The 15,863-nt window shown below is 26.9% G+C and overlaps 2 protein-coding genes across 2 annotated transcripts; both read right to left on the bottom strand.

Annotated features, from left to right (window-relative positions):
• On the bottom strand, positions 1 to 6,403 carry LOC113847789 (oxysterol-binding protein-related protein 4B-like). The gene is made up of 7 exons (XM_027477069.1): positions 6,391 to 6,403; positions 2,696 to 2,839; positions 2,076 to 2,321; positions 1,857 to 1,953; positions 1,372 to 1,663; positions 699 to 804; positions 1 to 252 (listed from the first exon to the last, which is right to left on the bottom strand). Exons 1-7 carry the CDS (start codon positions 6,391 to 6,393, stop codon positions 1 to 3), a joined length of 1,140 nt encoding a protein of 379 aa, XP_027332870.1. The 5' UTR covers positions 6,394 to 6,403.
• Positions 6,404 to 10,611: 4,208 nt separating this feature from the next.
• Positions 10,612 to 13,708, bottom strand: LOC113847778 (oxysterol-binding protein-related protein 4B-like). Its single transcript, XM_027477051.1, has 6 exons — positions 13,541 to 13,708; positions 12,963 to 13,208; positions 12,458 to 12,554; positions 11,707 to 12,001; positions 11,461 to 11,563; positions 10,612 to 10,866 (listed from the first exon to the last, which is right to left on the bottom strand). The coding sequence occupies exons 1-6, from the start codon at positions 13,706 to 13,708 to the stop codon at positions 10,612 to 10,614; spliced, it is 1,164 nt and encodes a 387-aa protein (XP_027332852.1).
• Between the last annotated feature and the right edge of the window lie 2,155 nt (positions 13,709 to 15,863).

Below are 15,863 nucleotides of genomic sequence, written 5' to 3'. Positions count from 1 at the left end.
TTACAAAGCGACAATAGGACTGTTTGGGACCCTCTTTCGAATTGGAGAACAGTTCCAGCCCTCTTCTTTACTATAAGACACCGTGAAGTGTTTAGGAACCCAAGTTTCCCCTTTCGACTCTCTTTCTCTTTGGAGTTCCCTCTGTCTTTCCTCCACATTCTTCTTTACTTCTTTTGCTTTTTCCCAATCTTTGCTCATAATTGCTTGGCTCAACTCACCCCAAACAAGAGCTGTCTCTGTTGGCCACACACTCTGATAATGTACAACATAATATCGTATCAAACTCAGTAAGATATGAACATGTTAGATTTTCTAACATTAATATTAATATTTATATTAATTTATGGATTAACATTATTAAATAATTATAATTATATAAATTTTATGTGTTCAAAAGAAGTTTTTACTCTAATCTCATTAAATTTATATAACTGTTGTACCATTAGACAATTACGAGTGTGAGATAATAACAATAAGAGAAGAGAGTATTCTCATTTCATCATAAAAAATTAACAAAAAAAGTGCTTTTGTTAATGAAAGTGCTTTTGTTAATGAAGGTTAGAATTATGAAAAAAATGTTTGTGTACTTGAATTACTAAGAAAAAGCATTTTGATGCTTTACTTCATAAAGGAAGACAAGGGTTTTAAAAAAGATGGAGATGAAACTAACATTAGCAAGTGAAGTATATGTTTATTACCTCTGGATCCTTGACAACAGGAGCTTGGAGCCCTGAAATAACTTGTTTAGCATCATATATCACTCTTTCTTCTTCTGCATTAGTTGTATTCTTCACTGTTACAGTACTGCAGCATTGCATTATATGGGATTAGGAACATGCCATCAAAATATTATAAGGAAACAATTAACAAATTCTTCTTCTTAATATATATATATATATATATATATATATATATATATAAAGAGGGGCTGTATCAAGTTAATTTAAGAGTAACTCTTGTTAATATTGTCAATCTAATTAAATTAAAAATTTTGTTAATTTCAGCTTTTAAGGTTGAAAATAAGCAACTAATAATAATAAAATTTTATTAAAAAGAGAAATATTTATTGTATTTTTATAATTTTTCTATAATAACTGTATATTTTTTATAAATTTTTTTTATTTATAAATATTTAAACTTAACTCTAAGAGGTTGAAGTTAACAAAATCCTAAATAAATTCAGTCTATACAAATCAAGAACTAATTCATAGTTCATTAAAAAAATTTATTTTAATAAATAAACATTAATTATAAAAATATATATTTACAAATGTTTAATTTATCTAAAATTTAATATACATTACTAACGTAAATATATCGCTTTATTCAAATGACACATGGGTAATTAATAAAACTTCAAAAGTGAGATACCTATCCCAATGACCTTCAATTTTGCACAGAATTTTCATGGACAAAGAATCGAAGATCTTCCCTTTAATCAGTCTTCGATTTCCCCCGAATCCAAAGAAAGATTGGCTTATATAACTTAATTCTGCCACAAGTCCTGTTTCTAGGCACCGGATACTGACATTGCCAACCCAATCAGTTCCAGGAAGTGGAAGAATTCTGATGATAAGATTAGGAGAATTCATTTCGTATGTCTCCCCATGATTGTGTAGCTTCAGCTGCCGTTTGCCGTGCACCTTAGTTTCTACTGATGTACCTGCACATTTTTTGGTTTTATAATACACACACAAATTTAAATACAATTCAAAGTTTTAACGTGACAGAATGTTAGAATATCCATATATATTATTCAATTTGCTATTAAGTACATGTTACAAAAAGTAGAATGCTAGAAATTGATTTTATTTTATCAACCAACATATATATGATATGCTGAAGCATTATTATACCAGTGAATTTTGGAACAGGAAAGTGGCACCATATCATTTCTATGTTTTCTTTGTCATCAGTGGCATGGAGGGCTGATACTGGAGGGTGGTGTGAAATCTGTAAACAAAACATGCATGCAAAGCCAATTATCTTTAAAATAGAAAAAAGGGTATATATGGTGACCACATGATCAAGTATTTAAGCATTTTGGGGCCAAAGTGAGAATGGAGAAACATGACCTGCTCGAGTAAGACGTTAAGGTTGTATTTGGAAACATGATGAGTCTCACCAAGAGTTGGATTATAGGGAGCAACTCCAAACCTTGGAGGGCGTGTGGTAGAAATGTTCCATGCTGCAACTGATATGAGTCTATCTAGTGCTGTCTTCCCACTGTTAATGTTTTTCAGCAAGTCTAATGATGTGCAATATACGGATTCCGCATAGCACTGAAGTTGTGACTTTGGCATGTTGAACACAGGTGGCAGCTATGGAATTTCAACAACTAAAAAGTATCAATACATATTTTATAAGTAAGTTTTTAAAAAATAAAGTAATTTTAAAATTTTAATTTATAAAATAAATAATTTGATTTTTTAAAAATAAATTAATAATTTAAAATGTATTGAAAAAGTGTATTATTTATATCAATTTTTAATATATACTTAATAACACACTAAAAAAATTTTATACATAGTAAAAAAATATTATAATTTTCAATAACAAATTATTATTTATTAATTTTTTATCATGACTATGACAAATATAGTAAAAAATGGTATTTAGCATTTTTATATACAATTAATCCTATAAATGAACCTATTAAAAAATTAATTTCAATTAATGTAAAATATAAACTTGCCTTGAAGCAAGAGAGTTCAGATCCTCGCCGCACATTCTTAAAGAGACTTAGTATGCGCTGCAGAATGTTTGAAGCTTCATAGTTCTTGTCGGAATCTGATTGGCTTTCAAGTGTCAATGGTTTTGAGAGCACAATTTTTTTCGCCTACACCAAATTTTACAATTAGAAGCATCTATGACTATGACATGTTTAGCAATTAATCTTCAGAAATTATGAAAGGATTATAAAAATGAAAAGATCCATAAACTTTATTTATATCTTTGACGGGTTTGAAAAACACTTTTACTTCCATGGTTTAATTTTAAGTTTTTATAAAGTAAACTAATTCTACAGATTTCTCATAGTTTAAATGCTAATAAATAATTCATCATTTCACTGTATTTTAATAGATGATATATTATTTAAAATATAAGTAAATTGCTACTACTGAATTACGTTTTATAGATTTTTATATTGTGTAAAATTTGCTATCGATTAATAAAACTCATTTTCATTGAAAAGTTATTAAAAATATCATCATAGTAAATTTGGTACTGGCTATAATTAATAATTTGTTAGACTAATTTATTTTAATGTCTACTTTATATTTTTAAATATGAATGAATATTAATTCTAAAATTACATTTTTATAGATGTATAATTTATTTAAAATTTATATACATATCAAAATGAATATAGTGTTTTATTCTATGTCTTTAAATTACTTAATTTCCACTATCTATAATATATATATATATATATATATATATATTTTATTAAAGATTATAGAGTTTAATTCAATGTTTTGATGTTGTTAAATATCAAACTTTTAATAAAAATTAATTTTTTATTAATTTTTTATCATGTGTAATATAAGAAAAGTTAAAAAAAAATATGTGTGAATATGGGTTTATTAATTTACATCCACTTATGTTTTTTAGAAAAAATATTTTTAGCAAATAAAAACAATTACTTTTTAAAAATATACCGAAGGTCTAACTTGCTAACATATTTTAATTAAAAAAAAAAAGCAGGCATACTCAGTTGTTTTAACATACTTTTTTTAAAAAAAAAAATATTACTAAGGGATAACTTTTATTTTCTTAAAATATATCTTAAGTAAATGAATGTTAGCAAAATTCACACATTCATATCCACACGACAGAGAAAGAACTATTTAGGTGTAAACTCTTGATTACTATAAAAAAAATATTAATAATAAATATTGATCATCAAATATTATTTGAATAGTTAGATAAGAAAATGATATGTGAATATTTAAATAACCAATTAGTATAAAAAATTTATAAAAATTTAAATTAAATAATTAAATTAATATTAATTACATACACGCATATGTACACATATATGTGCGCCTGTAAATATATACTCGCGTACACTGTAAAGATAGAGAAAATTGCAATTCAAATCACATTATCGATGAATATAAAAAAGTTTATGTAGATAATTTATTATATAAAATATAATAAATATTTTTTAATAAAAAATATTATATTTAACTTAAAATTAATCTTAAGAATTAATATTAAATATTGTTGATAAATCACATAAACAAATTATAATTATGCCAAGAAACTGAACGTAAAAACAACATTAACAATCATATGACAATTAAAGCATGTTTAGATCCTACATGTCAAAGTCATAGTAAGGACAATCATGTCATGCAATGACCTACAAGGTTGAAAGATTATACCAATAATAATTATCACTTTGACTCTTTCTCACACTAGCACTCAATGAAGCAAATAGAAATGTCATCGAAAAATTCATAAGTTGCAGAGCTTTTAACAGCTTTTAACAAATTATAAAAATAATTTATAATTTGTATAATTTTAGTTTATTTTAATAAAATTTATTATTAAATTCAATATATGAATTATTATTTTAAAAAATTGTGGAATAGGTACTTAAAATATACAGTTATCTAAACGTATTCTTAGATATTTTACAAAATATTAATAAAATATATAAATATTCATAATATTTGAATAATTTTAAAGTAAAAATATTAATAAATAATAAATAAATAATTAAATTTAATAATAAAGTTTATTAAATGATTAAAATTGTAGTTTTTATATTTTTTAATAAAGAAATAAAAATAAAGATAATATATCTTAAAAAAGTAATTTTATTGATTATTGTGATAAAATTATTTATTTTAAAAGACAATAACTAAACTGTCCAGGTGCATGGGGCCACAAATTCATATATCATGCAACTTTAAAGTAACATCAACTCAATTCTCAGTTCCTATTTCCATTTTCAAAAACATAAAACGATTATTGCACTGAAAGCACGCAATTGCACTAAATTTTATTTATTAATAATCTACAAGTATGTCATCATTTCCATTGTTAGTTGAAATAATTGACTAATGATTAAAACTTCAATAAAGTAAAATTTTTATTTAAATGAATAATTAATAAAAATATATTAATTTAATATAAAATTTTAAAACTACACGTCAAAATTTTGAAAATGTGCAATCACATGAGAAAAGATTACGTAGGAATTATCTTAGATTTTAAAATGAAAAATCAAATTTACATTATATAAATATATTAAAAACAATACCCAAAAAGGATAAAAATATTGAAAGAGAAGTAATAAACCAAATTAAAATAAAAAAAAAGATATTAAGAAACATTGAATTCATGTCCCACTTTCATTTCAAAGTGGGGCATGAATTTACGAGCGTTAGGATCTATAATTTCATCACACATATTCATCGCCTTATATGCAATTCCAGATTATTCGATCATGAGAAAAATAAGTCCAACAACTACAGTAAACAGTGGGATATTGTACGGTGACAAAAATAAAATAAAATAGACAGGGAGAAATGAGAGCGAAAGTAAGTAAGAAACAAGATGATTAATGCAATAGAAAACTAAAGAGAAAAAATGTGATGTAAAAATATATTGTATGAAATATGAATAATATAAATCTTAAATTTCAAAGTAAGACTGGGGTAAAATTTGTCAGTTCTTGAACATGGATCCAATATTTATAGTATTATATAGTGACTTTGCATATAACAGTAAAAATCATAGTGAAACCTATAAGGATTGCTGAGAATCTTAGCAGCATGTTTTTTGGCTATCACATTAAAACTTTGAATAAGCTTATTACATTAAAAGCCTCTGAACTTATTCTAGATATCATCAATTATGATTAAACCAAGCCATGTGGTGAAGCATTACATGAACACGTTCATGATAAAACTTACGTGGATACACCCTTTAATTAGTAGTGATTAAGAGGGTGTTAATGCCCATAGGGGTAAATCATTGGCAACTATAGAGGGGGACATGAAAACTGAATACAAAGATATATAGACTTAAACACACAACCCATTAATATTAAGGGACATGTATTGGATTTGGTGGCAAAATCTATCCAGCGACCAAGTGTGGGGAGTCACCACCACCTTCCATTGTTGGTCAATTGGCCTGCAACGTTTCTTTTTGTTGTACGTAAATGTAAAAGGAACTTATAAATGAAATATGATGAACCATAATTTGATAGAAAAAGAGAAGAGAATCAATATAACAACATCATAGTTTTATTTTTGTAGTTCTTAAAGGGCGGAGGATAGCCAAGACTTTAGAAAAACATGAATGAATGCATAAAAATTTCATGGAGGCCCAGAAAAGATGCAGAGAAATTGAATCGGAATATATACATACCATTTATTTGATGAACAGCTGAATGAAATAGTATCAAAGTTGGTGTGGCAATAGATAGAACCTCCTCACTCAGCTTTCTTTCTACAACAAGTTATGAATATAAAACCTGCCAAGTTTTAGAACTTTATAGTCACATAGTTATTTTTTGTTTTGTATTAACATAAAGTTAAGGGCAAGGGACAATTTATTCTATTTTAAACTAGAAATTTAGTTAATATCCTACTATTGAGAATGAGAGGTTGTAGAAACACAACGAAGAAGAACAAGTACCAAGAAAAAACGATTTTCATAATTTGATGAAGGGCCAATATTTGGTGGTTGTTGAAAGTGAATTAATTGAGTTTACTATCAATAGAAAAGTAAATTAAATGCACGTACCTACTGACTCTGTACATGTATTGGGGCAAAACAAGTTTTGTAAGTTAATAATAAAAATTAAAAGTGAAATTTTTTATTAATATATATTCTTATAATTTTTAACGTTTTTTTATTTTATTTCAAATAAAATTGTGCATTATTAAGTTTTTTTACTTAATATCTTATTAGTTAGTAAGGTTAACATAAAGAATTAAAAGAATAAATTTTTGACTGAAAAATATTATTATCATGAAATTTCATATTTCTTCAGCATATTTTTTTTTATTCTTTAATCAATACTTTTAATATATTAGATAACAAAATCCACCAATAAACATAAAATTTTTATTAAAAAAACATGGTTGAGTTGCATTAAAATTCACAAGTGTATTAGTAACAATCTTTAGGAATATAATTTTTCTTAAAATATAGTTGCATTTTTCAGTCCTTCCACTTCAATTATATGAAATTTTTATTTTTTGTAATTTTAATTATTTACATTCAGTTTGTTAAAAAAATTTAATTGTTTAAATTAATTTTTATTGTAAAATTTTATCTAATTAATAAACATACACATGTACATCATAAAAATAAGAATTTTCCTTTCTCATTTCTCAAGATTTTATAAGAATTGAGTAATTGTATAAAATGTCACAATCATGTATCTTAAGTCATGAACATATTTACGATGAGGTGTAAAATTTTATCTATCCCGATAAATTCATATAATTATATATAATAGTTAATATTCATTAATCGCAAAATAAATATTTTCAAATATACTAATATATTGTTTAACTAATATTTTCATTAAATCAGTAAAAATCTACAACAACAATAACTCTTATTTTATTAGGTAAAGTTAATATGAATCACACGATATTACTAAATTTAGTTAAAAATCAAATTTTTAAAAATTTAATTAATAAAAAAAATCTCTTTTAATATTTTTTAAAAAATTTCTCTCTACTTTTTACATCAATAAAAGACTCATAATGAAAAGTCATTTCTAACCAAATGTCGTACTGCAACACACATCTAAGGATTTTTAGAATCCCGTTTACAGGAACAAAATGGGAGTCTGTGAGTATTGCATTGTGTTTTGTTAAAATTTGTAAATCTAAAATTGATTTTGTGCTATGCATCTATATTTATTTTTCCATTGATAATAATTTATTATGGGTTTGGGACTCACAAAACACATCTATATTTATGCTTTTTAAGTCATTTTAATTTATTATCCAAACAAACAAAAATTTTGTATACTCACTTTTAAAATATTATTCTCAAGCATAAAACAATGTTTTTTAATCTCAGTCCTTTTAAAATAAATTCTATCGAAATCTTCAAGCCCCTAATTGTGTTTGGTTTTGCATTTGCAATGCATAAACACACATTTGGAACTTCTGAACGGGATTTCAGGTATTTTTACCTATATTTTAAGTAGGAAAACATGATCAAGCATAACTCTAACCAAAGTAATTCTTATTTTACTTTCGTATCGAATTGGGAATTTCACAAAAAATTTCATATAAATTTACTTTATAATCAACATTTTCAAACATAATTTACTTTTATTTTAAATTCAAATTTAAATAAATAAAATTTTATAGTTTAACGTAATCCAAAATTATATTTAACTGAAACAAATTAATCAGTCTTTGTGTTGATTTGCTTATCGGATGCAATTATTCATGCAGAATTTGCACGGCGCCCACTATTGACGAAGTCCATAACCCCTGGGGCAGGGCCCTAAAATTAGAAGCTTTTGTCAAACCATTGCTTTCTAAAAATAAATTAATAGTTAAAAAAAATTTCAAAAAAAAATCTCCAAAACATTAAGAAAATAATTAATATTTAAAATTTTATAAAAAGTTATAACTAACTTCTTATCATATCTTTTTTTTTATATCAAAATACCCTTTTTCTTTTAAAAAAAACCTTAAGTATTAAAGGAAAAATTAAAAAGTTTAATTATTTATTAAATAAAATTAATAAAATGACAAAGATAAAAAAATAGAGGGAGTATTTAGCATTTGTATGGAGCAGCCAAACAAGCATGCCCTACTTGTTAAATATTATTATCATATTTAGTTCAGTTTAAGTTTTAAAAATTAATTTTTAAAGTAAAAACAAACACTTAATAAAATAAATCAATTAAACATGTAATAAGTTGAGAACAAGAATGCTCTAACCTAAGTAAACTAAAAGTAATAAATCATAATTTATGAACATTAATTTTTTTCTATATTAAATGTTTTTTTAAAATTTAATATTAATTTTAATTAATGTTAAGATGTTCTACGTTAGTTAAAATAAAGATAAAATACTCTTTATAAGAGTTAGTACAGCCTTTATTTTATGAGTTAATTTTTGAGAATGAATTAAACTCTAATTTCTTAAATGTCTTAGAAATAACATCCTTTTTATGAGTTAACTTTTGAAATGTAAAAAAATTATAATTTTTTAATAATTAATATAATAGAATATTTATAATTAATAATTATATTTACTTTTAGAAATTTATAAAAATAATCGTGTAATATATTAAACAAATTATTTGAAAAAATAATTTCATGTTATTCGTACAATATATAGAATAATTAATAGTACATATATTGTTTGTTCAACATCCCATTAAGAGAGATGAAATAAGAAAACAGACAAGAAAAATAAAATTATCAAATATAATAAATAGTGTGATAATGTATGAAAAAGAAAGATGTGAAATCAATCTAACAAAAAAAAAAATGTAAACAAATTAAATTCTTAAGAATTATAACATATGGCAATGGGAAACTCCGGAAGAGCCACGCGATGCCATTGATCTCAGCCTCCAATCCAAACCAAACACCGAACTTAGCCAACGCTTTTCTTATTTTGTTAAAACCAGACACATCAATTAATGTTTCAAAAAACAATAAAATATCTTTTAGACGTAGGATAATAGTTATTTTTATTGCTATTTTTCAATTACAATTTAAATTTTATTTAAATAATGTGTTGGTTTTTATTGTCATATTTTGTGTATTATTTAAGTAAACTATTAATTTTAAATAGATAAGAGTACACAAAATATGTATGATACAGTACTTAAATTAATTTTATTTTCTAAATATTTTTATGTTATAAAAAAGTATCATATTAACATTTATGTAACTTTAATTTCTTATACCAAAAGAATATTTCTTGAAATTTTATTGTGACAATTAAATATTTTTAAAATGTAGTTATTTTAAGGTTAAACTTACTTGACAAAAAAATAGTGCATCACGCATATATATACATTCAATTAATTAATATTTTTTTATCACGTTTGAACGTCCATTGAGTTGCGAATATTTTTTTTTTTACTTTCTACAGAAGAGTTTCATAAAGTGCATTATCCACGTCAGAAAAATTATAAACATAGAAACAAACAGGTACTAAGACCTGTAAAAATCCACTTAACTAAATATATAAAATTTAAAACAATTTAAATACTTATATAGACTGCTAATTTACTTAGGGATATTACTAACCAATACTTAAAGAGTACTATTTAAAGAGGCAATAAATAGTATTTTTAAAAAATAATACTAAAATACATTAAAAATTAAAAAAAATATTAATTTTTTTATAGTTTTCAATAATAAAAAGTTATTTTTAATTATTTAACTAATGCATTTAGAACATAATTTTTAACTCAGGCCTTATGGTTGGGAAATGGATGGTCTACCCCACCCTAGAGGTTTTTAATGGATAATTGAACGTGTCTTTGTGTACTCAATTCAAGTAAAACTTACCTTAATTAATTTGAGTTAATTTTAATATAATAAAATATTTGTATTAAAATTGGATGTGATACTAGTACATAGCAATAAATTAGGGGGCTATGATGGGGGCAGGAGGGACTAATTTTTGAATGGGTGAACAGTTCCATTCTAACCTGTCTTTACTGTGATATAATATAAAATTCTTGGGAATCCAACTTTCCCCTTTTATGTCTCTTTCTCTCAGTATCTTCCTCTGTCTTTCCTCCACGCGTTCCTTTGCTTCTTTTGCTTTCTCCCACTCTTTACTCATGATGGCTTCGCTCAACTCACTCCAAACATGTGCTGATTCTGTTGTCCACACACTCTGATCAACAAGAGATTTTCATGTCACATTCAGGAAAACATGCCACACAATTACAAGAACATAACCTTCTTTTTTTCTTTTTAGTTCCAATAAACACCCAAATTTCATTTGTTAACTACCCATCTAATTTTAATTAGATAAAAACATACGGACAAATTGTTTAGTTTAAGTGTTCAATTGTACCACTTCAAATGATTTTTTCTTAGTAAGTTATTTTAAATTGTCAAAATAAATATTTTATAAAATAAACTCGTCTAAAACGCACGACCATTTTGCTGGTTCATGATTGTTAAGGGACTAGTTTGCAAGTGAGTTGGAAAATTCCTAAGAAAAAGAAACATTATTTTCTGCTGCACTTTGGGACCATTTTCTAAGAACATTCATCTTTCCTATCCCTCCTGCGGGCCATGCCAGAGTTTATGGTTCATAAATGAAAAGTGATATATAACTAAATACCACAAGCAAGAGAAATGGAGGCTGAGAAGTAAAGTTAATTTCACTTTGGTTTATGAGATTGCAAGTTTTATTCAGTTTAGTTTCTTATTCATAAAAGTAAAATTTCTTTTACTTTAGTCTTTGCCCGAAATTAATTACCTTCGCATCCTTGACAATAGGAACTTTGAGCCCTGATATGACCTCTTTTGCGTCGTATATCACTCTGATTTCCCCACTATTTGTATCTTTTACTTTAACAATCCTGCATAGTTTAATTTGATAAGAAATGTGTCACCACAATGCAGCACTTCAATTCTTGAAAAATCAATTCACCACCCTCACTAGTGAATGATTAACTAGTATGTACGAAATAAGCAATAGTTTATCTATCATTAATTATAGTACCTATCCCAATGGCCATCAACTTCATATAGAACTTTAAATAATGATGTGTCAACGATCTTCCCTTTGATCAATTTACGATTTCCTCCAACTCCTAGAAAAGAACGACTTGATGTGTAGGATAACTCAGCCTCCAGGCCTGTCTCTAGACACCGTATAGTAACATTGCCAACCCAATCAACACCCGGAACAGGAAGAATTCTAATTGAAAGGTGAGGACTATTCATTTCATATGTTTCCCTATGATTTTGGAGCTTCAGCAACCGTTTACCATGCACTCGAGCTTCTATAGATGTACCTGAATATTTATTTTGAAATACTATAATGAATTTATAGAATTTGCTTAGCAAAGGGCTACGAGACTCCAACACAATCATTGTGAAAAAGTCAGTTTAATTATTTATAACCAATGTTTTGCACGGATTCAATCATGATCATAAGGAAAATCATCTAAAGGGCATATTGTAAATTTGTGATATTTTTGTGAAATGCAGATGTTGATAGAATGGATGGTGCAACTACTTTCACAACAAGCTATGCCTTGAGAAAAGCGACCAGGTTTCACTCAATCGACATCTGATTAGAAAGCAAACAAATGCATGATGTGAAAAACATGCCCCTTAATTCTTTGTTGACGTTTCAGAGATAGGTCCTAGTTAGTTGGATAATTAATTTGGAGTTGAAAAAGAATTTTATATATAATTATGAGTTGATGTGTATTTTGAGTTACTTATCATAGAAAAAGTCAAGATACCACGAAACTTGGGAGCAGTTTGCTGGCACCATATCATTTCGATGTTTTCCTTCTCATCCGTTGCATGAAGAGCAGATACTGGCGGGTCGAGTGAAACCTGCAGACATGAGAATGTGAGAACATTACTTCTCAATAAAGACTGGGTCAAAGTGCTCCAAATTTTAGCATCATATTTATGTATCAGTTTACTAAATAATAAAAAGGGGCACAGATAGAATAGAGGTCACTATACAAAATTAATTCTGATTTTTTTCACTTGATATATATATTTATATATATATATATATATACTTTTTTTTGTCTAGACTACAAATATTTTTTTAATAAGACTATAGGTTATCCTAAAAACACATCTACCGGTTGATCTATATATTTTGGCAGTATATCTAAACATCTCTTGGATAGGGTTCAGCTTGACTTATTTATTTAAATAGTTCAGAATAAACTTGAGCACTTAAATAAAATGCAGAGCTCTAATATATAATAAATGAGAAGCAACAAGTACCTGCTCCAGTAGTACGTTGAGATTGCCCTTAGAAACATGGTGGGTCTCTCCAAGAGTGGGATTATAAGGAGCAACCCCAAAAGATGCAGGGCGCGTGGTAGATATGCTCCATGCTACTACGGATGTGAACCTGTCTATTGGACCCTCCCCACTGTTGCATTTACTAAGCAAGTTCTCAGATGTGCAGTACACTGATTCACCATAGCATTGTAGTTGAGATTTGGGGAAATTGAACAGAGGTGGCAGCTGTACAAAACCCAAAATACTTCAATCTATGTTGAATTCATGTTTAAATAACCATAAATTTACATTTACTTCAATTTTATATGTGATCCCTTATACCCAATTCCTATTAGACAGTTCATATTTGCAAACATAAAACATATGCTTCAGACTTTATATTACAATATTATTTCTTTCACCGGTTAATTACCACTTGAAAGTCTAGTGTAAGCACGATCATAATTCATACAAGTTCTAAGACTAGTTAAAACCAACAACATGGTTAAGTATGTTTATTTAAGTAAGTAATTTGAAGCCCCTAGGGTAGCTAGGTCCAAGTGAAAGAGAGAACTTGCCTGGAAGTTTGTGAGATCTGATCCCGGCCGCACATTCTTGAGTAGACTTAACAAGCGACTTAGGAGATTGGGAGCTCTATAAGATGGATCTAAGTCTGATTCACCTTCCAATGAGAAGGGCTTTGTCAAAACAATTTTGGTTTCATTCTTCCCTTTTGGCACCTCCATCGCCTACACCACAATCAACCATATTCTATTATTTTTATACCGTTACATTCACCATAATGGTGCATTGCGCGTGTGAATAAATAAAATAAAGTTTATAAAATTTATTAAAATATGCATAATTAATGTAAAATTAAAACGATCGTGTACACCTTTTGTTTTATTAAGAAAAATTGAATTGTACAATTTTAATCATCTACCCAGGGTACTAGTAGTGTATGAAAATAAATAATATGAGAGGATTGATCCTTTTATAAATTAATCCCACCTCCACTAAAAGATATTATTAAACCACCCAAATTCACAAAATTTGACACGATTCGGATTCGAATTAATTGTATATAGAACTTAATTAGGTTTTAGGCTTAGGTTTTCGACAACATTGATGAAAAAATTGAAACATAATCTGATAATGAGCTGTCAGTTTTGCCTGAAGGCACACATTTTTTTTTTAAAATGGGACCATGTTGTTTTATGGGAAATTCGCTGGCATCTGCGTAATTTTGGCGCTAAGCTAAGGAAACAGAGACACGAATTTTGAAAAGGGACAGCTAGTATTACATTATTGATGCGTATGAAAAAATATATATGACGTTGTAAAAAATATTATATAAATTTATGACACAAACAATATAACTTTTTTATTGTCGTTTCGTTTTCACGTGGCTTAAGGAGACACCCAACCTTATAATATTATATATATTACATGTTTAGCTAGCATGTCTATATACAGTGTAAGTGTGACTCGGTGGGAATACCACTCATTAAGCTTTCCCAAGACTAAAACCACCCTCTTAAGGTGCCGGAAAACAGCCATAGGAAAGCTGATAAAGATTCAAATAAATATTAATTGAATCAATAACATTACAAGCATGATATGGATCAGGTGCACACAACACAAGCATGCTCTCTATCTCTCTCTCTCTCTCTCTCTCACACACACACACACAAATAGAAACAATTGAGAAACATAGAACATACCATGTGAGAGTTGATGAAGAAGAAATTGCTGAGAATTGAGGTGTGAAAAAAACTGTGTACTCTAATTTAGATGGATATTGCCACTCTGGTATGGAGCTTAGAATGAGGAAACGAGCACTGCCATTAGAGAGACAATGTGATGGACAATGGAGTGATATAATATATATATAACATATGGTTGCGTTTCTCCCTTTCCCAAAAATAATCATTTCTTAGTGGTCGATGACATTTGGCTACTTGCAGATAATGGAAACCGAAGACACAACGAATAAATATCTTAATCGTATAATCTAATAGTTCAATCAGATTTTATCACACGAAAATTATACTTTTATGTCGATATACTATATTCTTATTTTCATACTTTAATAAATAAAAAATGACCTGTTTTGATAAACTTGAGTGTAAGATTATGAAAATAAATTAAAAGTAACACCGCTATTCAATACGAATGGTAATGAATAGTTTTTTATTTTTTTAAGAAGTGAACGTTAACATGGAGAATAAAACCTACACACACAGGAGTGTGATTTAAAATTGAGTCACATTACTTTCATGCATTTTAAACATTTTCTTACGATTTAGTACGTTTAAATTAAAATACTAATAAAATTTTATAGCAAATTATTTTCATAAATTCAAATAACCTCCTTATAAGCTTTTTTAGATAAAGTTTTGGAACATTAATATAGGGTCAATGATCAATAGATCATCTAGTACACTCTTTCAAGTCCTTATCATTAACCAAATTTGTCTTTATGATTTTAATGTTTAACCTCCTTAAATTGTTGTTTTCAGTAAGCTAATTAACACCAAAAGAATCCCATACGTCACATACATATACTATAAGCAGTAGAGGCGTGCACTACTACTGGTAGTAAACGTTGGCTTATCTGTGACATTATTGTATCAAGAATTAGAAATATAAACTTAGGAAGAGATTTGGACAAAGATGGGAAGAAAAGAATTTTTTTTTTTCAATGTATATAAAGACACACTAAAAAATTTAAAATAGTATATTTTTATTAAAAAAATTATGACATTTAATATTATTAATTTATTTAATTTTATATTATGCACGTACATTAAGAAAATAAAAAGAAAAAACCAACCAAATTTATTGCATATTCTTTCTCAAACATCAATAATAATAAAAAAAAAACAAAAAAACAAAAGC

The sequence above is a fragment of the Abrus precatorius genome, unplaced genomic scaffold, assembly GCF_003935025.1.
Source record: "Abrus precatorius isolate BTA unplaced genomic scaffold, Abrus_2018 Scaffold8, whole genome shotgun sequence".
NCBI classification, from domain to species: Eukaryota; Viridiplantae; Streptophyta; class Magnoliopsida; order Fabales; family Fabaceae; genus Abrus; species Abrus precatorius.
Note: the sequence above shows the minus strand (reverse complement) of the source record. Positions and strands in the feature narration are given on the sequence as shown.

Coding starts and splice junctions, on each gene's coding strand:
- LOC113847789 (XM_027477069.1), bottom strand. Junction 2,322..2,695: donor CTGAACTCTCTTGCTTCAAG/GCAAGTTTATAT, acceptor GAAATTCCATAG/CTGCCACCTGTGTTCAACAT. Junction 1,954..2,075: donor TTAACGTCTTACTCGAGCAG/GTCATGTTTCTC, acceptor TTTTGTTTACAG/ATTTCACACCACCCTCCAGT.
- LOC113847778 (XM_027477051.1), bottom strand. CDS start 13,708: ATGGAGGTGCCAAAAGGGAAGAATGAAACCAAAATTGTTTTGACAAAG. Junction 13,209..13,540: donor CAGATCTCACAAACTTCCAG/GCAAGTTCTCTC, acceptor GGTTTTGTACAG/CTGCCACCTCTGTTCAATTT. Junction 12,555..12,962: donor TCAACGTACTACTGGAGCAG/GTACTTGTTGCT, acceptor TCATGTCTGCAG/GTTTCACTCGACCCGCCAGT.